Source organism: Otolemur garnettii, unplaced genomic scaffold, assembly GCF_000181295.1.
Source record: "Otolemur garnettii isolate 467f Iridium unplaced genomic scaffold, OtoGar3 scaffold00217, whole genome shotgun sequence".
Lineage (NCBI taxonomy): Eukaryota > Metazoa > Chordata > Mammalia > Primates > Galagidae > Otolemur > Otolemur garnettii.
The window spans coordinates 1,428,054-1,452,068 of NW_003852612.1; the positions used below are offsets into that span (position 1 = coordinate 1,428,054).

The following is a 24,015-nucleotide window of genomic DNA, read 5'->3' on the forward strand; positions in this document are numbered from 1 at the left end:
GAAAGAAGTTCAAAGCACAGTAAGTGTATTCTTTCTTTTACTCTTTTTTTTCTATTTGATCAACATAATTTAAGTATGCCACGAAGTTTAACTACAGGTTCAAGTGTGCCTGAGATTTAAAAAAAAAAAAGAAGAAGAAGAAAAAAAGGCTGGAAAACACTGGCATACAGGAACTCTCCATACTAGCTTTACAACTTTTTTGCAAATCTAAAATTATTCTAAACAACAAGCCACAACGTATTTTCTAGAAAATATGTTTAATAGTCTTTTCGGATTGGTTACCAGGTCTACCCATACAAGCAGATCCATTTTCTATTTTCTATATTTCTGAGTATGGCTTTATCCTTCTTTTTGAAAAGCAGCATTTATAATAAAAAATATTTGGATATTAAAGAGTCACTCTGAGTATGGAAAAAAGCTGACCTGAAAGAATGCCTTTGCGTGGGGACAAAATTACCAAGAAATTTCAACATGTTTTCTTTTTCTTATTAAGTCTTTTGTACATAGATCATAAATACATGTATGCCATTATAGGATTCAATGTGTTGATTATTTGTACAAATTGGAGTGCTTACATCCTACTGAGCAACATGGCCTTTACCACTTTTACCCAATTACAGGATTAAGACATTTATGGTTTACCCCTGATAGATCCAACTTGTACTTGCAATGTGCTCCATATGTGTGGTCCCACTCCCAACCCCCCATCTGCCACCCCATCCCCCTCCCCTTCCCTCCTTCACCCTAGGCTATAGTTGTGTTTACCTCTTTTATGTTTACATGGATGGAGCGGGAAAACATTCTTCTTAGTAAAGTCTCTCAGGAATGGAAAAAAAATATCCAATGTACTCAGTACTACCGTGAAACCAATTTATAATCACTCACAGTTGCATACGAAAGATGAAAACATGTTTTATTTTGGGGGGGTTGCCATTTGGACTCTGAAGTGTGTTTAAGGCTTGAGGGACAGCACAGCAAGTGTATCAGCACAGAACAGGGTCACTCACCAGCATGGCTCTCCTGTGTGGCTTCAGCAGCTTCGGCTTATGGAACGTGGGGGATATCGGAACTGTGGAAGTAGGTCAGAGGTATAACTTGCAGTTTTTCCAGGACCCCAGTGGCCATGTATTAAGAGCATCACAGGCATTCTCCAGATGGGCCTTCTTGGCCCCACAGAAGAACCCCAATTTCTGATCTAGGTGTCAAGAAAGGCCCCTCAATGAGGGCAAGCCTCCCTCAGCAAAGCCAACAAAACAACTCTGCATACAACATAGCCAGCTACAAAGAGGCCAGGTGTGCAGGTGAGAACCAGGTGCATCTGCCAAAGGCTGAGACTGCCACCTTCCTTGGGAGAATCCATCTGTCCACACACTAACACCAATAGCAATGAACTTTGATCTCCACAGCAGCCCTGTGAGGTCACGAGGGAGGGTCTTATTATGCCCATTTAACAGAGAAGGTTCTTCATGGAGCCTCATGTAACTAGTCTTTGCACCATTTGGAACTTGAACTTGGCACTGAAAGCCAAGGTCTGCCACTTTGCTCTCTATATCCATTTTCATCTTTTGCAAGATTGGGTTCATGTGGTTCCAAATCATAACTGGTATCATGGGATATCCCTCATTTTATCCTCAGAACAAATGTAAGGATAGGATAATATCTACTCCAGAGGGAATGAGAGAGTTAACAGTAGGTCGCCTCCCAGACCTACACTCGCCCTGCCTCCAACTCTGACCACTCTTCCAGCCCCTTCTGTCATGCAGCCACCACTGGCCCCCCACAGGGCTCAAAGGGTCCCAAAGGGATGTCCTGTGAAGCCCCAACTGAGAGATATAATGTATCTTGGCTGTTTATTAAATTGTTCATCTGGGTGATCCTTGTATTCTCAACTATATTTCAAATTTGTTGAGGTAAGAACATCTAAACTGGCCAGTGATTTTAGGAATTATCTGTAGACCTTCTTGGTTCTCTTACTTCTTGGACAGCTCTTTCCTCTAGAACACCCATCCTCCTCACTCATGTGGTTCCAAATCATAACCGGTATCATGGGATAGCCCTCATTTTATACTCAGAACAAAATGAAATAAATTGTATACCTGGTTGATATCTTTAAAAATTCAGAGAGCCTTCTTTGCCTTGAACAAACCAAGAAGATTCCCTTGCCCCATCCTGAAAGTGAAATATAGTGTGGGCTCATCTGCGATGTAGCTTCCATCCCCTGCTATGTTACACAGGATCCATGGTACACATCTACTCCCACCTGGGGCTAGGAGAAGGGCTATTACTAAATGTAGGGCTCTCTAGACCATAAACACTGAAAGCCATGTCCGCCCTCTGCCTGAGCCCTCTGTCCTGACTCCCTATGGAAGCCTAGACCCAGCCCTGAATCAGTCCTGGTGATTTTGGTTTCCACATGGAGACTGCAGATCAGCTTCCTACCTTTGGCGGGGATCGCAGGAGGAACATCAGACTTCTGCTTCAGCCTTTTGTCCTTCTTGGGCTGCAGTGGAGCCAAGCTGGTCACACTGGTGACAGTCTCCCCTGAGCTGCAGAAGAATAAAGTCTTGGGTAAGACAAAGGCAGGATGGTGCAAAGGAGATCAGAAAGAAAACAAATCTAGTTTTCGAGTTCTTCCTGCGCACCTGTGTAGGTGAGGAGGTTGCTATCTCACAGCAGGGCTGGAATTGCTCTATGCTTATCTGCAGGGGTGTCTGAGAGTCTGGTACTGACTCTTGGTCAAGATAAGAAGGACGAGTTGAGATAGTGATTTATAATGTACTGTTTAGAGTTCAAAATTCCCTGGAAGGACCCAGGGTCAGCTTGTCTACATTGTTGATGGATATTTATTTGGGTTGTTGGTTTACACCTGGTTGATGGATATTTATTTGTTGATGGATATTTATTTGGGTTGCTGGTTTACACCTGGTTTAACTGGTTCCTCGTCTGGGTAGGCTACATCACAGTAGGGAATTAAAAACACTGCTGGAGATTTCTGCTTAAGCTTCCCTGAAACCAAGATTCCTTGCATGTCTTTGTCTATTATAATGCAAAAGCAAAACAACTGAACACCTGAGAAATGACCCTGGGAGTTGCATCTTGAAGTCTCTGGAGCTTTCTTCTCCTGCTGTACCTTTATCTGAAGTACAGGAGACATGAGTTCCCTCAGAGGAGGGCTGTGACTGTAACCACTGCAGTGTTACATTCTTTCTGCGCATTATCCATGACAACCCAAAGCGATAGGGACAAGTCTTTTTATACTACAGGTGAGAAAGCTAAGGCTTAAAGATGCTACCTGACTGCTCTAAGTGACTCTGTTGGTAAGTAACACACACGGAAGCTGCTGACGTAGGCCGCTCGGATGTCAAAGCTATTCTTCCTGCTATCCGTGGGATGGAGTCCACAAACTTTCTTGAATGGCCATCAGTCTTATTTCAAATGCTTCTTATTGGCTCTAGAAACCTAAGAAAAGCACCTTGTCCTCAGGTACATGTTCCAACCAGATAGGGCAAGTTATCAAGAGTTAGTTATCCCTAACACATAAAGAATTTCTAGAAATCCATAAAAACAAGACCCAATCATCAAAATGAAAGATATGGTGAATAAACAGTTTGCACACAAATGCAAAGGTTCTACACATGAAAACACACTAATGTTCCCTCATGAGAAAGAAATTCAAGCCAAAATATATTCTTTTTTTTTTTTGCACAAATCAGAATGACTGTGATCAAATTTGGGGCAAAGTATTCTTTGGATAAGGGGTGCAGGGATAGAGAATAATATTGTAAACTTTATCAAAATCACAGAAGCTTAGACTCATGGAGCCTAACATTTCATCTCTAGCAATTTGATCTTTGACCATCCTTCATGGGTATGAAATGATGTCTGTATAACATTGGTCACTATAGTGCTGTTTGGAATGGTAATAGATGAGGATGGAGTATGCTGAAGCCGTGCTTGGTGCCCTCTATGGCTGTCAAGAGCAAGGAAGCTATTTATATCCTGATAAGGAAAGATACATATTTAAGTGAAAAAACTCTGTGTTGGACAATGTGTAAGATGTGTCACTTTTTGTATAAAAAAGGGGGAAATAATATATATATATATATAAAACTATTTTCTTGCACATGGGTTACAAAAATCTCTGAAAATATTCCTAAGAATTTAAAAATAGTAGCTCCCTAGAAAGGGGGTGTTGAAGAACTAAACAAATGGAAGACAGGACAGGGATATTGCCAGAGTTGTTTATAATGAAATGCAAGTAAATATACTCATGTACGTAATAAGAGATAGCCTATTCCAATAATAATCTTAGATATTTAAAAATAAATAAAGAGTGAATCACACACATTGTGGGAAAAATTCCAACAATACGGTCCCCACTGAGATTCCTCAAAGATGGCTTATTTTCATTGGGAACAGAGATTCTAACTGGTTGTAGCTTTAGAGTACAGGGTCAATTGTGTACATTCTCAAATAGCCAAAAGGAATGGGAATTTATAAACCTTTGACCACTAAGAACAAACATGGGATCAGAAACTCTCAGAGCTGCTTAAATATACAACCACAGGCTCAGCTTTATTCTGTAGCTTTTTAAACTCTTAAAATGTTTATTTCTTCCTTCCATTAGAAAAATAATTCACGTTTGTGTTTTAAAATGGTAATTACAGGCACGGAGACCAAAGAAAATAAGTCTATCACAACCCAAACACAACCTTCACAAATATTTTCATTTTTTTCTTCCTCCTTACTTTTTTTTTAGCGGACTTTACTTTTTAGAGAAGTTTTAGAAAGGTTGAGTGGAAGATACAGCGTTTCCAGATACCCTGCCTGCCCCCACACATACAGCCTCCCACACTGCCAACATCTCCACGAGAGTGGTACGTTTCATGCAACTGATAAACCTACATCGACACATTACCATTACTCAAAGTCCATAGTTCACAACCGGGTTCATTCTTTTTTTTTGTTTTGTTTTGTTTTTATTAAATCATAGCTGTGTACATTAATTTAGTCATGGGGGTACAGTGTGCTGTTTTTATATACAATTTGAAATATTTTCACCAAACTGGTTAACATAGCCTTCATGGCATTTTCTTAGTTATTCTGTTAAGACACTTGTATTCTACATTTAGAAAGATTCACATGTATCCTTGTGGTTCACCTTATAAGGGTTCATTCTTAATGTACCCTCTTTGCTATGGGTTTGGGCAAATTTATAATGACATGTGTCCATCCCTGAGGTACCATGCAGAACACTCTCACTGCCCTAGAATCCTCTGTGCCCCTCCTGTTCATCCCTCCCTCCCCAACCCCTGGCAGCCACTGATCCTTTTGTCTCCATAGTTTTTCCTTTTCCAGGATGTGGGATAGTTGGAGTCACAGTATGTGAAGCCTTTTCAGAGGGCTTCCTGCAGCCAGCAATATGCATTTACATTTCTTCCATGCTTCTGCAATAGGTCATCTCCTTTTAGCACTGAATGGCGTTGCACTGTCTGCACGTACCACAGTCAGTTTATCCATCGGTTCATCCACTCACCTACTGAAGGACGTCTTGGTTGTTTCTGAGGTTGGGCAGTTAGAATAAAGATGCCACCAAAATCTGTGTGCAGGTTTTTTGGGGGATAGAAGTTTTCAACTCTTGTTTTTTATACATCGTTTATGAAATCGTACTGTAAGTTTGCATCCTTCTTTTTACTTGATACACATTTTTCATATCGTTAACATTCTCACACTATTCCAGTGAGAAAATAAGCTATGGTTTACTTCGCCATTTCTTAACATTTAAACACCTAATTTGTCTCCTGGTGTGATACGAAAATAACACGGTTGAAATCATACTTGTGCGTTACGGCTTTCCATTGTTAGACTGCCACTTTCGGGTGGGATTCTTGGAGCTGGAATTACTAGGTCACCGAAGAGGAGCATTTTAAAGGCTATTTAATGCCCACTGTCAAAATGATTTCTGGCCAGCTAGTACTGTTTTATTATAGCTATCTGGTCATCGAATGAGGGTACTGAGGTTGTCACCCTTTTTTAACATTAAGTTTATCCATTCAAAAAATGACTCCTTTAATGAAGAAAGATGTGATCTCTTTTTACCTGCGTTTTTCTGATTCCTAGTGAAGATGGGCTTTTCCCATGTTTGTCTCTCGAGTTTCTTCATTCGCGGTGTATGGATATCATCTGCTATTACACAGCGATCTTGAATTCTTGTTATAGCTCCTCATGCAACTTTTACATCATTCTGACATATTTATTCAGAATGTTTCTCCCCCATTTCCTTTGCATTTTGATTTTTTGTTCAATGCATGGTATTTTATTTGTTTTTGTTAAAATCTTTTGACATTTTCCCGTCTTCTGTTGCCTCTACCGCACTTGGATGGTGTCTTCAGCTGCACCTCACACGCTGAAGAAGCAAATACTATTTTCACTTGCTCTTCTCTTGGATTTAATTCTTTGGCTCTTTAATAGAAAATGAAAGTTGCTAGGACATCATTTCTATGAACTTAAGCCATCGTGCTCAGGGATTTCAGTAAGCTGAAAAAAATGTGCTTTGTCAACACTGTTTTCCTTCAAAACAGTGAAACTTTCCTAGACCAAGTTTAGTTCTAATTCGTATTTCAACAATCTGATCTGATGGACAATGAGTCACCACAATGACACGCGATAGACCATGTTTCCCTTAGGATTTTTTTCTCTCCTTGAGCTATCAGGGCTGGCAAGATATTTTTTTTTTTTTTTTTTTTTTTTTTTAGACACAGAGTCTCATTGTATTGCCCTCAGTAGAGTGCTGCAGCATCACAGCTCACAGCAACCCCCAACTCCTGGGCTTAGGCGATTCTCTTGCCTCAGCCTCCCGAGTAGCTGGGCTGGCAAGAATTTTTAACTAAGAAAGTCCACCTTATGAGTAACTTCTAAGAAATGTTATTCTACATCTTGAGTTGGAACAGGGCGGTACTTTGTCTCTGACACAACATAGCCCGTGTTGTTGGAGCCTGTCAAACCAAGAAAGATGAAAAACAGGCCTGCCCAGAAACTCCCCTCTAAATTAGAGAGCTGTTCAGTTGGAGAGAAGTGCTATTTGTGGGGAGCTGGTTGCTGAGCAGGGCTGTTTCTCTGTCACTAGCAAGGGTGGGACAGGAAGCAGTACGCGTGGAGCTCTTGTTGTGAGATGTATGAGGTTCTAGCCTGTCTGCCTCCCAGAGGAAGTCTCCCTTCCACAGAGGCGTGGCCCCCCTGCTCCACAGACACCCTGTGGCTGGATTTAGTGAATGAGCACTGAGCAAGGGGCAGAAGGCCTGCACCAGAGCTGGTTCCATCTGACTTGACCGGTCACCCCGCGCAAGTCACTTGTCCCTTTGGAACATGTGGCAGACAGCCCTGTGCCCAGGATGAGCAGCATCTACGTCCTCAACAAGGAAGGGGCCTCCACTCTCCCTCCATCTATCCCTCATTGAATCTATAAAATGGGAGAGCCATCTTTGCTATTTATCTCACAGGGTTTTCATGAGGGTCAGATGAAATAGCAAAGCCTAAATTAGATGGGACACAAAATAGCTAAATAGCAACTGACCCTGGTCTCTACCATGTGGGTGCAGCATGGACACTTCATGGTGCTGCTATGATATTGCTATTTGGGTATCTCATGGGGCCCATCTTTAGCCCCCTAGGGAGGGCTGCAAGCTTCAACTTAAACCTTGACCTGAAAACCTTTTGCCCAGGCTAAGATGATATATGCTCTCCCCTTGAAAGATGCCTCCCACAGATACAGCAGTGCTGAACAAGTACCAATGCAGGACAGACCAGGCAGGTAATGGGGGGCTACACCCCCAAACAAAGAACAGTTGCTCCAGAGCACCAGGAATTTGTAAGGCACTGAACAAATTCTAAGCATCCTATTTTGCAGAAACTAAAGTTATGAATAGCAACATGTCTCTGTCTATCTAGCACTGGGGAAAGTGCTTGATATCAATAAACTCTCAACCTTCCAAATAAGAAAACACGACCTGCCCAAATGCCACCAGCCTGGCAGGGCATGTGGGATTTGATCCTATTCAGCCTGCCTCCTTGGCCTTGAAGCTAGGACACTGGGCCCGACCCAGAGGAAAGAGAACAAGAGAACTGGGGCAGGGGAAGGTCAATAGAGCCTGACTCTGTTGGCGCAATGGCTGCTCAGGGCTTAAACCATTTTCGTACAGGACAGGCACCAAAAGGTGACATCACATCCCCCCACCTTGTAAGTCTGCGTTAAATTCAGGATGGGAAACTCCTGACACTGTCACAGCTGCTCAAATCCCCTTCTCTTGGTGGGAAGAGGCCAACCCAGGTACTGTAGCTTTGGGACTGGAACTGTGGTTAGTGCCCAAGACCAAGGGCCACCCAGGGCAGAGTGGGTAGAAGAGGCACGGAGAATCTGGAATTTGGAATAAGTGACATCACCTGCAAAAATGGAGCCATGTATAGTGAGTTAGCCATGTGAAAACTGTCCCTCCACTCTAGTGACAAAGTATTAAGGAGAGAGGGGGTCAAAACAGCATACAGAGCTGATTCCATCAAAGAGCATAATCACAGTTGAGAATTCCATGCCCCGCTGAATCCTGCTTTCATACTAAACATAAGATCAAAGTGCACGCATGTTGAGCCATGTTGCATGCCTATGGCATTCCAGGTCCTCATGCCTCTTTCTCATGACACTGGGCCATCAAATGGCCATTCCAATATGGGCTTCTCTCTGGGATATGCTGGAGGCACAGCTGGCCATGTGAGCCAAGGGGCTTTCATACACCCAACCACGCCGCTGACACCAGGGGCTTCCTCTGGCCCCAGAGCAATCTTTGCACTTGGACATATGAATTATGACTCCAAATGTTTCTTCCATGTCAGCTGATACTCCTTTCTTGTTGAATGGTAGATGCTCCTCATCCTGGTGTCAGAGCTGTCTGCCACATATTCTAAAGGGATTTGTGGTCATCTGAACTAGGACATCCAGGAACATCAAGTGTCTTTGTTGGGCCAAAGACCCAGACGGGGAAGCTTTAGCAAGTGAGGCTGAGGAAGCATCATTATCAAGGACGGTGCTCTCTGAGGCCTTGAATCAGGAGAAGGGCAATGTTCTCTACAACATGAACCAGAGCCAGTACACCCTCAGGGTCACAGGGCAATACTTTTTGCTTCTTCTGCCCCACGACATTGTAGATGCAATGTAGATACAAGCTGCTTATGCACAATAGCTGCCAAGGCATCTCCCTGTCCACAGCTCTCCCATACCCTTTTGTAACAAAAAAATGGTTTATATAACCCAAGAAGGTCCTTATTAGAGGCACATAAGAAGTCTCAGCAGATGCCATAGGAAGCTCTTCCTTTGCATTTTGATACCATGAAAGTCTGGTGTTTGTTTGAGCTTAAAATGTCTGTCCAGGAACTGGTGTGTTTCATTAGTATTTAGTGGTACTACACTGGGTCCTCGTCTCAGGTCATGACAATAATGGCACTCAGGGGTGAAGCCATGTGTTTGGGTGAGACTGGCCCCACCCCTTGCTTGGCACAATCTCATCCCCAGCCTTAGTACACGGTTCAGGCTGGTTGACTAACAGGGACATACACAGCTGTGTCTGCTGGTTATGTAGGCTACAGGCCAAGCCCTGCTGGCACTTGTCTCTGACCCAAGGGGCCTGGCCTGAGGTCACATCACATCTGGATGCAGCACTGCCCAGAGACACAAAGGACCCAATGTCCCTTTGGACAGAGCTGCCTGGGACTCTCCTTCTGTAGGACCCCCAGTTAGGTGAGCCAGCAAAGTCCCTTCCTGGGCAGGACCCACTGAGCTGGCCTTTTTGTCACCTGGAATCTAAAGGTTTTTAAATGATAAAGGGCTAGCCATTCATCTAATAGTTGGCAGTTTTATCCATGCTTAGTCTGGGGAGGCTAATTTGTGCCTTGCAGGGTTTTTATGAGGATTAGAAATAAATCCTATAAAGAGCTCAGCCGCACCAGTCCACAGCACACTGAGCAATTATGAGGGCTTAGTCTGCAATCACTGTTCTCTCATAGAATTCTCACCGTGACCCTGAGGGATAGGGCCACCAGGAAAAACCATTATGGGAAGGGCAAAACATTCTCAGACAGTCTGAGTGACTGGCACAAGCACTGAAAGCTGCTGGGTGGCATGGCTTGACCCAAGGCTGAGGCCGTCGGAATCTAGGTGAATATTGTTTACACTATGCCAGGACTCACCCCCCTCATAGGCCTGTACCACTCAGGCCTTCTCCCCAGGGGCTGCAGAAAAGGACCTAGGTCTGACAGCAGGGTTGGGGGCACAATTTGTCAATAATGACCGTGGGGGTGCACAAAGGAGGTGGCTGGGCCAGCAAGGCATGTGCCTATGCCTGTGTCCCTGTCCTCACCACTCTCTTACTCAGGTGCACGTGGCAGAGGGAGGCACATAGCATGCCTGTGGGCTCAAAACCAGGCGAACAACAACAAGAAGTGGTTGGGACACAGGATAACTATGTTTAGAGTTTCAATGTCCATAGAGAGTAAAGATTCTCCCTCGGGAGGCTGAGTGACCTGCCCTGGGCTCTAACACATATCTCAGGAAAGCCCCAGCAAGAGCCGATTACACCTGACTCCAAGGTCGCAGACTTGCAGTCACAAATTCATGCTTCAGATGCAAGGTCACCTTCCACAGTCTGGGCCATGATACACCACAGCCTTGCCCAGCTTTGCAGCTCTCCCTGCCCACTCCTCCCATGGCCTTGACTTTCTGCAGCATCAGTCCCCGCTCACGGGTGAGTGCCGACTCTGGAAGCACTCATAGTCAGATCCAAGTTTCTTAGCACATCCAGGATGTGGCACCAGCCCTGGTGTCAGATAGCCCAGGCAGGCACCCCTCTACCCCTCCCTGGGCTGCCACACTGCTCAGGGGTGAGAAGACGGCAGCACATCCTCACACTCCTTTTGTGCTGGCTTCTCATCTGTAGATTGAGGACAAGGACAGCCCCTACTGGCGGGACTACTATGAGAAGTAAAGATGGTGTGTGTTCCATGCTTAGTGCTGTGCTTGGGACGCAGCATTTAGTGTACGTGCAGTTTGGTTGCTGTTATTAACAGGAGAATCGCCACCCTCGGCATCTGGCCCAGCTGCCCCCCTGTAGCTCTGCTCTGCACCACCAAGGCCTCTTCCTACCAGAGCCCAGGTTCTTCCAGTTTCCAGGCCTTTCCCCCAAGGTGCCACTCCCTCCCTAGCCCTGCAAATCCCTCTCCCCCAATCTCTTTCACCTGGAACATCCTTCAAGACTTGGCCCAAATATCATCTCCAGAAGGCTTTCCCTTCCACCCATAGACCGCAGGCTGGGGTTGGGGGCATCTCCTCTGGGTGCTAGAGCAGCTCTTGTGGCATGCGCCTGGCACGGAGAGGAGGGGCCCCTAACCTCGAGGGCACAGGTTGTGTTATTTCTCCGCTGTGTGGCCCTGTAAGCTGTCCAAGAAAGAAGAGTCACTCACTGAGTATGAACTGAAAAGTGACAGAATCATATGCATGGAGCACACCACTCACCTGGTGCCAGGGAGGAGAACTTGACCCAAACTAGCTCATTGAATCCTCCAAACAGTGCTATGTGTTCAAGCCGTTATTGTCACCATTTTTCAGAGAGGTAGAAAAATACAGCACTAAGAAGCAGAGCCTGGATCTGAATGGGGGCAGCCTGGCCCCAAAGCCTTAACATCACCACAGATTGACATTCCTGGCAGGAATTAATGTTTTGAACACAGCTACTGTTCAGTATTACCCAAAAGGAAGCAGTATGAGTTACATCTCTCAGTTGGGAACATGTATCTTTCAATTCTCTCTGAAATCATACTTTTGCCTTCACTCAGATCCTAAACAAATCACTTATTAATTAAGTCCCATACTTCTAGCGTCAGGGTATGTCAAAAATCTCTAGTCATTCAGAAAAGACTGAAATATGATTTAAATTAAGCTCAAATACCAGAGTAAAACTCTGCCTGTAATTTGTCCTGTAAACGGCACCCCTGACCTGTTACCTTTGAGGAAGTACGTGCACCAGAAAGATAAAGGAAGCCTGGATAACTTCAGTCGCAGTTGCTATGGGTGTAGGTAACACATCCACGTTAACTCTGCTCATCTGTGAGCACTTTACTGTCTCAACCCCAGCAGAAGAGGGTGAGTGCAAGGCCGGAAAATGCACAGGCTGGGATCTACGTTTGCAGGTGCCCTTTCCAAGCTCGGGACAACTTACTTTAACTTGCCCTGCGGGAAGGAAGACATCTGAATCACAGCTTTATGCAACTGGTTGGATTTCATTTTAAATCTGACTTTTGGGGACATTTTGGAGCAGTTTCATACTTGCTAATGAACTGGTCTTGGGGCTCTTTTCCCCAGAGAGGGCACATTTAAGCTCACGGTTCCCTGAGAGGCACGCTCGGGCACTGCTAATGGCTCTGCTACAACCCTGTGCTCAGAACACTTTGCCGTGGGAAAGAAACAGACTCCTAACCCCAAATGTCACAACAACCCTGCCCAGAAGATAGCAACTTCCAATCTCAGGGATAACACACCCTGGAAATGGGACTTATTTCCCCTCTGCTTAAACTTCACTTAGCAAGTGATGGAATTCCCCAGAGTTTCCAGGTTCTCTTCTGGTCACTTGGAAAGGCCCCCATCTCAGTGGCCGCAGCCTCAGCCCCAGCATGTGACCTCTTCCTTAGGCCCTTTCCCTCCCCTGCCTGAGGATTTCTAATTTGGGCATCTTGCCTTGGTCCTATACTTTCTGCCAATTCCCCCTTAGAAGGAAGTCCTCAGAGCCCAGAGAAGGGTGTCCCGGGGCCCATCCTCCATGGCAGCAGCTGAGGGTGCTGAGAACTGAGAGCTGCTGGTGTGACAGGGACAGGAGGAACTGCCTGGCTGCAGACACAGAGCATAATTCAGGCCAAAGCCAGGTAAAAGGCAAAAATTAACTGGCTCACTAGCCAAGCACTATGGCACAGAAGCTGGGTTGCACAGAGTGGAACAGTTCTGAGGTATTAACCAGGAAGATGAATCAAAGTTGGTAGGAAACTCATTACCAGGTTTATGGGGGTAAGGCCTGGCCCCAGCAGGGTCCTGGGGTACCTGGCTTTCCAGACGCACATCTGGGGGTTGACCCAACAGGAGCAGTGCCCATGGGAAGAACTGCCATTCAGGCACCCAACCACCCACAGCTCTGACCATCCGCAGCCCTCACCCAAGTCCAAAATGCCAGCATCCCCATAGTCCTTGAGGCCTTATGGAGACACATGCTTGAAAAAAGGAACAAACTGCTTTATTGAGGCAAGACTGATATCCCTGGCCAGGAATCAGTGTATAATTCAATAGTTTTTAGATTTATAAAATTAGAACATTTCTATTGCCCCCCAAAGTTCCATCTTGGCCATTTATAGTTAATCTTCACTCCCACCTTCAGCCCTAGGGAAACTCTGACCTAATTTCTGTCTCCATAAAAGTGCCTTTTCTTGGTATTTCATACAAGTGGAATTGATAATAAGTAACTTTTTGCATCTGGCTTCTTGCCCTTAGTATGATGTTTCTGAGGTTCACTCATGTTTTGGCCTATTTCCGCCATCTGTTCTTTTTTATCACCAGGTAGCACATTATGGGGTGGATAACCCAAATTCTGCTCACCCATTCACTAGTTGATAGCTATATTTATATTGTTTCCAGTTTCTGGTCATTAAGAACAAAACAGCTCTGAACGACAGCGTATCTGTCTTTGTGTGCACATACCTCCATTTCTCTCAGGTAGATTTTCTACACGTGCAATTGCTGGGTCATATGACAAGTTATGTGTTTTAAGAAACCACCAAACTGTTTTCCCCAGTGGCTGTGCCATTTTACATTCCCAACAACAACATACCAAGAGGCAATGTCTCTACATCCTTGCCAGAACTTGGCATTGTCTGTGTTTTGGATTATGGCCATCGTAGCCGAGGGGCAGGGGGATCATATTCTGGTTTTCATTTGCTTAATTTGCTAATGACTAATGATATCGGACACCTTTCACATACTTGATAGCCACTTGTATATCTTCTTTAAGGAAATACCTGTTCAAATCCTCTTTGCTCATTTTTACTTGTGTTATCGGTCACCTTATTATTAAGTTATGAGAGGTATTTATATATTTTGGAAATAAGTCTTTTATCCATTATCTAATTTGCAAGTATTTTCTTTTAATTGAGGGCTTATCTTTTTATTGTCTTAATGGTGTCTTTTTGGAACAGCCAAGATTTTTAATTTTTTCATTTCTTTCATTTATGAGTCCTATGTTTGGTATCACTTTGCCCAACCCATGGTTACAAAGATTTTCCCCTGTTTTCTTCTATACTTTTTTGTAATTTTAGTTTTTACATTTAGATCTCAGATCCATTTTTAGTTACTTTGGGGAATAATGTGAGGGAAGGGTCTTGGCTGATGTTTTTGTATGTGGATACACATAGCACTATTTTTTGAGAGACTACACTTTTCCTTTAGAATTATCCTGACATTTTAGTAAAAAATTAATCAACCATAAATTTAAGGATTTATTTCTAGGCTTTTAGTTATGTTACACTGATCTCTATGCCTATAGAAGTACCAATACCTCAGTGCCTTGGTAGCCCTCACATTAGAATAAGCTCTGAAAACAAGATGTGTAAGTCCTCTTTGTTCTTTATCAAAATTCATATGCAAATATGTAATCTGGGATCAGCTTGTCATTTTCAATTAAAAAGTGTGCTATTTTAAAAAAAAAAAAGAAACAAAAAAGATGTGTGCTGTTTAATTTTGACATGTTCAGAGATTCCCCTGCTATTATTTTGTTAGCAATTTCTCACTTGATTCCACCACGGTCCTAGAACACACTCTGTATGATTTTAATTCTTTTCAGTTTGCCGAAGTTTGCTTTATAACTTAGCACAAAGTCTATCCAAATGAATGTTCCACGAGGGCTTGAAAAACAAATATGTTCTTCCATAGTTGGTTGGAGCATCTACTATGCATCGACTGCTTGGTTGATCCTGTTGTTCAGATCTTAAACATCCTTGTGAATTTTCTGCCTAGAGCAGTCTATCAGTTACTGAAAGGGACATAGTGAATTCTCCCACTAAAACTAGAGATTTATTTATTTATTCTTGGCTCTTTCAGTTTTTTGCTTTTGGAATTTTATGGTTCTATGGTTTGATGTGTGCACATTTAGGAATTCTATGTTTCTGCTGGATTGATCCTTTTATCATCTAATGTCCCCCTGAAGTCTATTTCCTCAGATTCAGTATATCCATTCCTGATTTATTTTATTGTTTGTGTAGTATCTTTTCCTATCCTTGTACTTTCAGTATACTTGTGCTACTGTGTCTGACATGGATTTCTTTTAAACAGCATATAGCTAGATCATACTTTTTGTCTACTGTGTCAATCTCTAACTTTACTGATGTATTTACATTTAAAATAAATGGTATGTTAGTGATTATCATACCACAGTCATCTTAACGTTTGTTTGGTTTGTTTCCTGTGGTTCTCATTCCTGTTTCTTTATGTTACTTGAATATATTTTAAATGCTGTCTTGATTTTTCTATAGTTCTTCAGTGTATGTATATTTCTTTTGGTCTCTTTGGTTTTTGTAGTTATTTTAATGGTACCTTTGGCCTTATATCTGGCATCGATATTCTACCACGTCATTGGACTTTTGATGTTGACTTGGGTCATTTTACCTTCCTCACTTTTAAAGAGCATTGTCTTGAAAATCAGATGACGTTATAATTTTTGTTTCAATCATCAAATATGATTTTTAAAACTCATGGCTATTCATGGAAAGAATAGTCTACAGCATATACTCATTTTTTTTTTTTTTTGCTCTACTATTCTTTCTTCTTTCCTAATACTTCAAAGTAAGTTATCTTGTGTTTCAAGAATTTCTGCTAGTCATTATTTTAATGTGACAGCTTCTTTTAGTTTTTCTTCATCTGAGAACATCTTTATTTTCCTTTCATTCCTGAAAGATAGTTCTGCTGGATGTAGAGTTTGTGATTAATAATTCTTTTCTATCAGTGTTTGAAAAATGTGCCACATTCTTCTGCTTCCATGGAGTTGAAAGAGATATGCTCTGATACACAGTCATTTAAATTTGTCTTCTGTTTCATTATAAGGTGTCTTTGTGTGGACTTCATTGGGTTTATCCTGCTCCGTATTTATTTGGTTTCATAAATCTTTGTCTTTTGCCAAATTTGGGGCTTTTTCAGCCATTCTTTCTTTCCTCTTTCATCTCTACTCTGTTCCTCCTCTCCTTCCGAAATGCCAGAGACAGAATGCTATACCTTTTGTCCCATAGGCCATTAAGGAATGTCTACCTTTGGTTTGTTTTGAATATATTTTGTGTTTGTTGCTCAGATTAGGCAAATTATAATACCTATCCTCAAGGTCACTAACATCTCTGTTTGCTAACATCTCACTGACATCTCTGCTCTACTATTGAGCCCAACCGGTAAGTTTTTATTTTATACTTTTTAGTTCTGTCATATCCAGTTGTTTGGGGTTTATTTTATAGCTTCTCCATATCGGCTGAGATTTTCTATTTTGCCATTTGTTTTAAGATAACGTGAATTGATCATTAAGTCATTTTTATGGAAACTTCTTTAAAATCTTTGTCAGATAATTCCAATACCTGATTCATCTTAGTGTTTATCTGGTTAATTATCTTTTCTCGTTGAGATTGTGATTTTTGTAGTTTTTAGTATGATGAATGATTTTTTATAGTATCTGATTAGGAGATCCTGGGTCCCAGGTGAATTTTTCATTTTTGTAGTCAGTCACTCTATTTAGGTTTACATACAATCCTGGCTTATTTCTGCAGGCTATACTTCCAATGATCTTTTCATTTGCAGAGGCTTTATTGTATTGGTTTGGTCTATTTGGTTTAGCTGGTGCTGCTGCCTGAGAGGATGAGGGAGATTTCCCCAGGTTGGGAAGCCAGATATCTCTCGGTTTGGGAGGGAAGGCCCATGAAGATGAAGAAGCCTCCTCCATGGGTCATTTGCTGTGTGTAGATGCCATTTGCTGGCTCTGTCCTTCATCCCTGGTGTCACCTGGTTGGGAAGTGGAGGCTCAGGCCTGGCAAGAAAAGAAAGCCCTTCCCGCTGGGGTCTATTGTGGGAAGGGCTCCTTATTCACCCTCCTTGCTAGTGATGTCAGGCTCATAGGAGGTTTTTAAAGCAACTCCCATGTAATCCAGGGAAGGAATGAGCTTACTTCAATGCTCTTGGGTGCCAGGTTGGGATAGGGAACAAACAGGTTAGGGTCCCTTTCTGCTGTTGGATGGGGAAACATAAGATGTCCTACATCTGTGTTATTTCTCCAGTCCTGGGATCCCTAGTCAGTTTTCCTTCTTTTCATTACCTTTCAAAGTCTTCCTTTGATGGTCTCTTGTTAGTTCTAGTGTTGACAGTTTTGCTTAGTGGAGAAGAAAAGGAAGATGTTGATCTATGCCATGTTGTCTGGATTAGAAGTCCCCAGTTTTTCAATGCTTTTTTTTGAGACAGAGTCTCATTTTGTCACCTTTGGTAGAGTGCCCTGGCATCATAGCTCACAGCAACCTCAAACTCTTGGGCTCAAGTGATTCTCTCACCTCAGCCTCCCAAGTAGCTGGGACTACAGGTGCCTGCCACAACAACCGACTATTTTTAGATATGGGGGTCTCGCTCTTGCTCAGGCTGGTCTCAAACCCATGAGCTCAGGCAACCCATCCACCTTGGCCTCCCAGAGTGCTAGGATTACAATCATGAGCCACCACACCTGGCCCTGTTTTTCAATGCTTTGAGTGTACAGTATCTCCTATCATTATTGTTCTCTGTGAGGTATATCCCACCAACTAAAAGTGGTGCATAGGAAAGGTCAGCACTGGTGAAGGGAATCAGAAGTGTCTGTGGTCAAAGATATCAAAGTGCAAGGTCCTCTTAAACAGAGCAGAAGCCCAGTAGAACCACACACCAAGCCATCTCCAGCATGCATGTTGAGTCAGCATGAGCTACGTGTGCTCTGAACCCTCTGGTGTGATAACCAGATGTTCCAGGACTCCGGAAACATACAAGTACATGAAGAACACACATCACATCTTTAGGCTTATTCAAGGACTAATATGAAGACCTTTAGCTAAAAATACAGATTCAACCCATTTCTCAGTAATATCAAATGAAAAGATTGATAAAAAATAGAAAAGAGCTTCATTTGAAAAAAGGAAGAAAATATCTTACCTGTTCTGAGGGCATTTCACCAAATAATGTCTCACTGTAAAAGGAAAAATAATAGAAGATGGTAAATCAATGCTACTTCAGATATGTATGCTCCAAGAATTACCAGGAAATTCAGAGAACAAGCTGTTATTCAAGTGTTGGTCTATACCAGCCAACTCTCAGGGTTTGGAGGAGTACAGCATAGGCACCACAGTGAGGTGACATTGTTCCAGCCCTGGAGGTAGCCGCACACAAAGCCATATACCCCAAACTTCCTCCTTATGTAGCCCAAAATGTTCACTTTTGGCTAAAGCAGGTTGAGTTAGGTTCTAATCTGCTCTCCAGAGCAATAGATTCACCCAACTTCCAAACTTAGTTACAAGAAAGTCCTCTTGGGGGAAGATGGGACAACTCATCTCTACTTAGAAGATCCTTATAAAGAGGGTTTGCATTCTGTTATTAATGCTCTTCTAGAACTGAAAAGATGCCCTTGGAAAAACAGTCTTACTGCAAGACATCCTTTTACAATATATCTTTAAGTAATTACTTGATGATGGGAATCAGGAGTAATTCTGCATGCAGAGAAAAGTAATTCTCTATGTAGAGAAAAAAATTAGAATACCTAGGCACTTAATTCAACAAGGGTCCAATCTGTGGCTCACAACGGAATACATCAAATAGAAGTAAAGCTGATGGAAGGCTCAGGAGGGAGGATCGTTTGAGGTCAGGAGCTTGAGACTGGTCTGAGAAAGACCCCATCTCTACCAAAAATATAAAAAATTAGCAGAGTGTAGTGGTGTGCACCTATAATCCAAGCTACTCAGAAGGCTGAGGCAGGAAGATCACTTGAACCTAGGAGTTTGAGGTTGCAGTGATGATGCTACTGCACCCTAGTAAAATTGAATATATTTTCTTCTCATCAGCTCATGGATTATGCTCCAAGATAGATCATATCTTAGGGCACAAATTAAACCTCAATGAATTTAAAAGGATAGAAATTATGTCTTGCATCTTTTTGGACCATCACAGAATAAAAGTAGAGCACAACTCCAACAAAAATCTTCATCCCCACACAAAGTCATAGAAACTAAACAACCTTATACTGAATGACAGTTGGGTCAAGGAGGAGATAAAGAATTAAATCATTCTATTTCTCAAAAAAAACTACAATGAAGCCACAAGCTATCAAACCTTCAAAGGCAGTCCTAAGCAGGAAATTTATCACCTTAAATGCCCACATCCACAAAACAGAAATAGCACAAATCAGCAACATAATGAACCATCTCAAGGAACTGAGAAAGGGCAATCCAATCCCAAACCTAGCAAAAGAAAAGAAATAAGCAAAATTAAATCAGAATTAAATGGAATCGAGAACATAAGAATCATTCAGAAGATCAGCAAAACAAAAGGTTTGTTCTTTGAAAATATTAATACAATAGATAAACCCTTGGCCAGATTAACTAGAAATAGAAAACTAAGATAGAGCTCTAATAACCTCAATCATAAATGAAAAAGGAGAAACAACAACAGACACCTCAGAGGTACAAAAGATTGTCACTGATTATTACAAAAACTGTATGCTCAGAAATTTGAAAACATGGAGGAAACGGACCAAGACCTCAATAACCTTGTCATTACTCCTATTTTACAATAGAGGATGCTAAAGCACAGAGAAGGCTGCCATAGCAAAGAACCACAGACCAGTGGCTTTAACAACAAAACTTTTTTTCTTATAGTTCTGGAGGCTGGAAGTCTGACATCAAGGTACCCACTGGGTTGGTTTCTCCTGTGTCTTTGTATATACCCATCTTCTCCCTGTGTTCTCACATAGTCCTTCTTCTGGGTGTCTGTGTCCTAACATCCTTTTCTTATAAGGACATCAGTCATGTTGGATTGGGGCCTACCCTGATGGTTTTAAGTTTATTACCTATTTTTAAAGACCCTCTCTCAAAATATCATCACGTTCTAAAGTACTAGGCATTAGTTCTTCAACATATAAATTTTAGAGGGGACATAATTCAACCCATAACACCAGTTGTGTGACCTTGGACATGTTTGTTAACTTCTGTGTGCTGAAGCTTATGGGAAAGCCAAGCCTAGGAAACCCACCAGGGAATGGAGGAGACCAGGAAGAGAAGCAGCCCATGAGGGGCACACAACAGAGCCTGACCCCACCATGGGCCATGGCCTCACACCCAGGCATGTGACCTGGAAGCTGTGGCTCCACACAAGACATCATCTTGCACAACAATAAAAACTCAGGATGCAGCTCTTTTTGAATGGTGATCTTTGGAACTTTGAGGCTCTAAAAGGAAAGTCTGTTTCTCTCATCTCTCCTGCTAAGAAGCAGCAGGCTGTGGGTCACTCCCTGCCACCAATTTTTCTCTTCCTCCCCTGCTAGGACAACTGCTCATAGCCCCCAGCCCACTGTCAAACCACCCAGATGTCATGTCCAGCCCAAAGACTTTGTCTTCCCCATCTGGACCTGTCCCCATCACTATTGCCACCCCAAGTTGGGTGATTTGGGGTAGAGGCAGCAACGCCTTCCATCCATCCTATTAGGCCCTATGGCAGAGTTGGAATCCCCCAGGGCATGCTCACCTTCTTCCCATCCTCCCCACTACTCCCTTCCATCTTCTTGTGCTCCCCAGGCCCTGCACAGACCCTGCAACAGAACCTATGGATATTTCTGCTCTATTCACCATGTTCCCCACTCTGGGCAAGGATTGTGACAGCCCCAGAACCACAGGAGGTTGCCCTCCTTCATGCCAGAAAGTGCCCAGGAGCATCTGCAGAGTAAAGGGTCATGGTGTCCTCCCCACCTCCTGTGGCCCCAGCACAGGCAGGGAGCCCTGCAGCCTGGAAAGCCACCACTTGTGTTAGGGTCCATTCTATGCCCCTGGCCTGCATTTTCCTGGGGCCTGGGGAGAGACAGGACCAGAGATGTGCCCCTTCTTACACACAGTCCTGTGCTCACACCATGCCAAACTTAGGAGTCTAGCCCTGCCAGGAGGCAGTCCTGCCCTAGCAGCCTCTCCAGGCCAGCATACTTATAAAGACAAGTACCTGTCAGTCACCAAGTAGGAAGCTGAGAAGGAGAAGCAAGTCCTCTAGCTACCTTTCCCCTAGTACAAACAGCCATTTAGTGGCCACATCCAATCAGTGAAAAGCACCAGCCTACGAAGTTGTCTGTCTAGAGACCTGCTGTCTTAAAGGGTAGTTGAGAGTTTCAGGTAGATTTCAATCTCTCAAAATGTGTCCAATCCAAACTGGAGCATGCTGGAAGTGTGAAATGACACCCCAGATGAAGAAATCACACCTCAGTATGCAGAAGGAATGCAACCAGTCTCACTCATAAGCTTTATGTAGTGATACTTGTTGAAATGACATTTTGGATGTGGTGGGTTAAATAAGAGATATTAAAATTAATTTCACATGTTTCCTTTTACCTTTTTAACACGACTATTAAAAAGTAGTCAGATCACACCTGTGACCTACGTCATATTTCCCATGGTTCAGCGTGCAAAGGGCCTTCACTTGCCTGAGCCACTGGGCTGCAGATGGTAAAGGGACACCAGGAAAGGTGAACCGCACACACAAGAGGGGCCCCCTGAGCTGCCCACACCCCATGGTTTTACAGCCTCGAGAGATAAAAAGAACCCTGCCCCCATGTTGTGGTGAGAAGACTTGGGGGCTCAGAATGTAATTTGTTTGGGGCTGAGAATATAATTTATTTGGGGTCTCAGTAGACCTGCTTTATAAATGAGGGAGCTTGAATCCAGGTTCTAAGTCCAGTGCTGTTTTGACTAGGCTGCTGGGGAGGCTTATGAGCCCCCACAGAGGAAAGATGGGCGACAGTGGGCCCAATGAGAGAAACAGCCGCACCTCCTGGCACATGGTAAGGAACCACAGAGAGCCACTCAGTGCTGTCCTGGTGTCTGTGGCTCCATGCCAGTGAGCCCTGGGAGAGGTCCAAGGTCTGGGTTATTAGCAGCTGCTCCTCATCCCTGGTTCCCCATTCTGGGTTTTGTGCCCCCTACCCAAGTCTGGCTGTGTGGGGCACATAGCCCTCAGGTCTCCTTGTACCTCTGGACAAAAAGGTCACACAGGCCCTTTGGCTCATCCTCTCAGGGAAGCAAAGAGTGAGCTCTCAGCAGGGGGAGGGATGTATGGTCATCAAGCCTCAAGCAGTCCTATCACCAATTGTAAAATATCCATTGCAAATTGAACAGTGAAGTAGCCACACACAGGCTGTTACAAAGTGGGAAGTCAACTCCTCTCCCTACTTGGCTCCAGTGTGCCTTAAAAACTGTACCATGCGTTGGCAGGTATAAAGCACTCCCATGTGCAATGCACACCCACATTTTGGGCCCAAACATTCAAGAAAAAATCTTTCATTTTAAGTTTTTAATTCAAATTTTTATTTGTTTATATTTAAACACTTGTTGTTGTATTATAAAGAAATTTTGCAAAAATTAGATTAGATTGCTAGGTCCTGCTTAAAGTGTATGAAGAGAAATATGTCACTCTTCATTGGCTGAAATGCTTTCATTGCAAGTTCGTCTTAAGTTCAACAAAACCAATTACCTTATTCCAGGGCATTATTTTGCATGTGGATAGTGTTATTGCTTTCTAGAGATACACTTTTAATGCATAAGCATAAATGAAGCAATTAAAAAATGTTTATGGAGATACACGATTAGTGCTACCCATGTTTATTGTGCATCTTTGTTTTTCCCTCAAAAATCTGGGCAAAAAAATGTGCATTATACACGGGGAAATACGGTACTTTTGAAAACTAGTCACAGAGGGTTGGAGGATTGTTGGGGCCACCCCAAAGCAGCACGTCTGGACTAATTCCTGAAGAAGTAAAGGCCTTTGGAAACCAGTGTGCTTGAAGAGCCACAAGAATAACTGAGGACTGGGCCCTGAGCCACCAGGATTGGTGTCTTCCAGGGTGACTCAGAGCTTCAAAGGTCCTGGGTTCCAGGCACCACTGGCATGATGAAGAGCAGGAAGGAGCCCTGTTCAGAAGAGGAGGTGGAAACCAAGTTTATGTTTGGCAAGCAACACATGGGTGCAATTAATTCCAGCTCGTGTGAATCCTGAGACCCCAGGAAACAAAGCAGCCAAGCCTCGGGTGGAGGCCTGCGCAGCAGGAAAGCTTAGAATGAAAAGGGGCTGGCTTGTGGTCCCCAGGCTTCCAGAATGGGCTGTATTTATTCAGGGTCCCCCTGGGACTCTCATCAGGAGTGGGGCCAGCTACCCTGATGTCCTCTCTCCACACAGATGGTGCCGTGGGAGCTGAAGAGCAGTGCTGGGCTCAGCCCTCTTGTGAGTGTGAGCAATGTATAAACCTTGACACTATGGCCCCCACACAGGCAGGAGGGGCTGGCTTTCCTACAAGTGGTCAGGATGCAGGAGACCCAGCACATATCTCTATAGAAAACTTAAAAACCATTGATAAAGCAAGCGAGTCCTGAGCAAGGCCTGGGCCCTCCTTGAACCAAGCACTGTTCTGGGACGTATGCTTCAATATAATAATGTATTACGAGTTTTAATCAAGATGACACGAGTTTGTTTTGGTGCAGTGCCTTGAGGGTGAGATTATGCTATATTTGAGTTATTATAAGTGTTGCCACTTTTGAGCAATACCATTTCTGAGGATCACATCTGTCTGACTGCCCCCACTGATAAAATTACCACCTGCAGCTGACCCACAAAAGAAGTACCCTCCAGGGATGCATCCTGATGTGGAAGGG

The 24,015-nt window shown here is 43.4% G+C and overlaps 1 protein-coding gene across 1 annotated transcript in view; it reads right to left on the reverse strand.

Moving 5' to 3' along the window:
* VSTM4 (V-set and transmembrane domain containing 4) overlaps positions 1–24,015 on the reverse strand; it is an 86,290-nt gene that overhangs the window by 25,644 nt on the left and 36,631 nt on the right. Inside the window, exons 5-7 of the mRNA XM_003801674.3 lie at positions 18,275–18,308; positions 2,440–2,546; positions 1,008–1,069 (exon numbers count right to left, since the gene is read on the reverse strand). Coding sequence (XP_003801722.2) covers positions 1,008–1,069; positions 2,440–2,546; positions 18,275–18,308 — 203 coding nt within the window. The remainder of the gene's footprint in view (positions 1–1,007; positions 1,070–2,439; positions 2,547–18,274; positions 18,309–24,015) is intronic.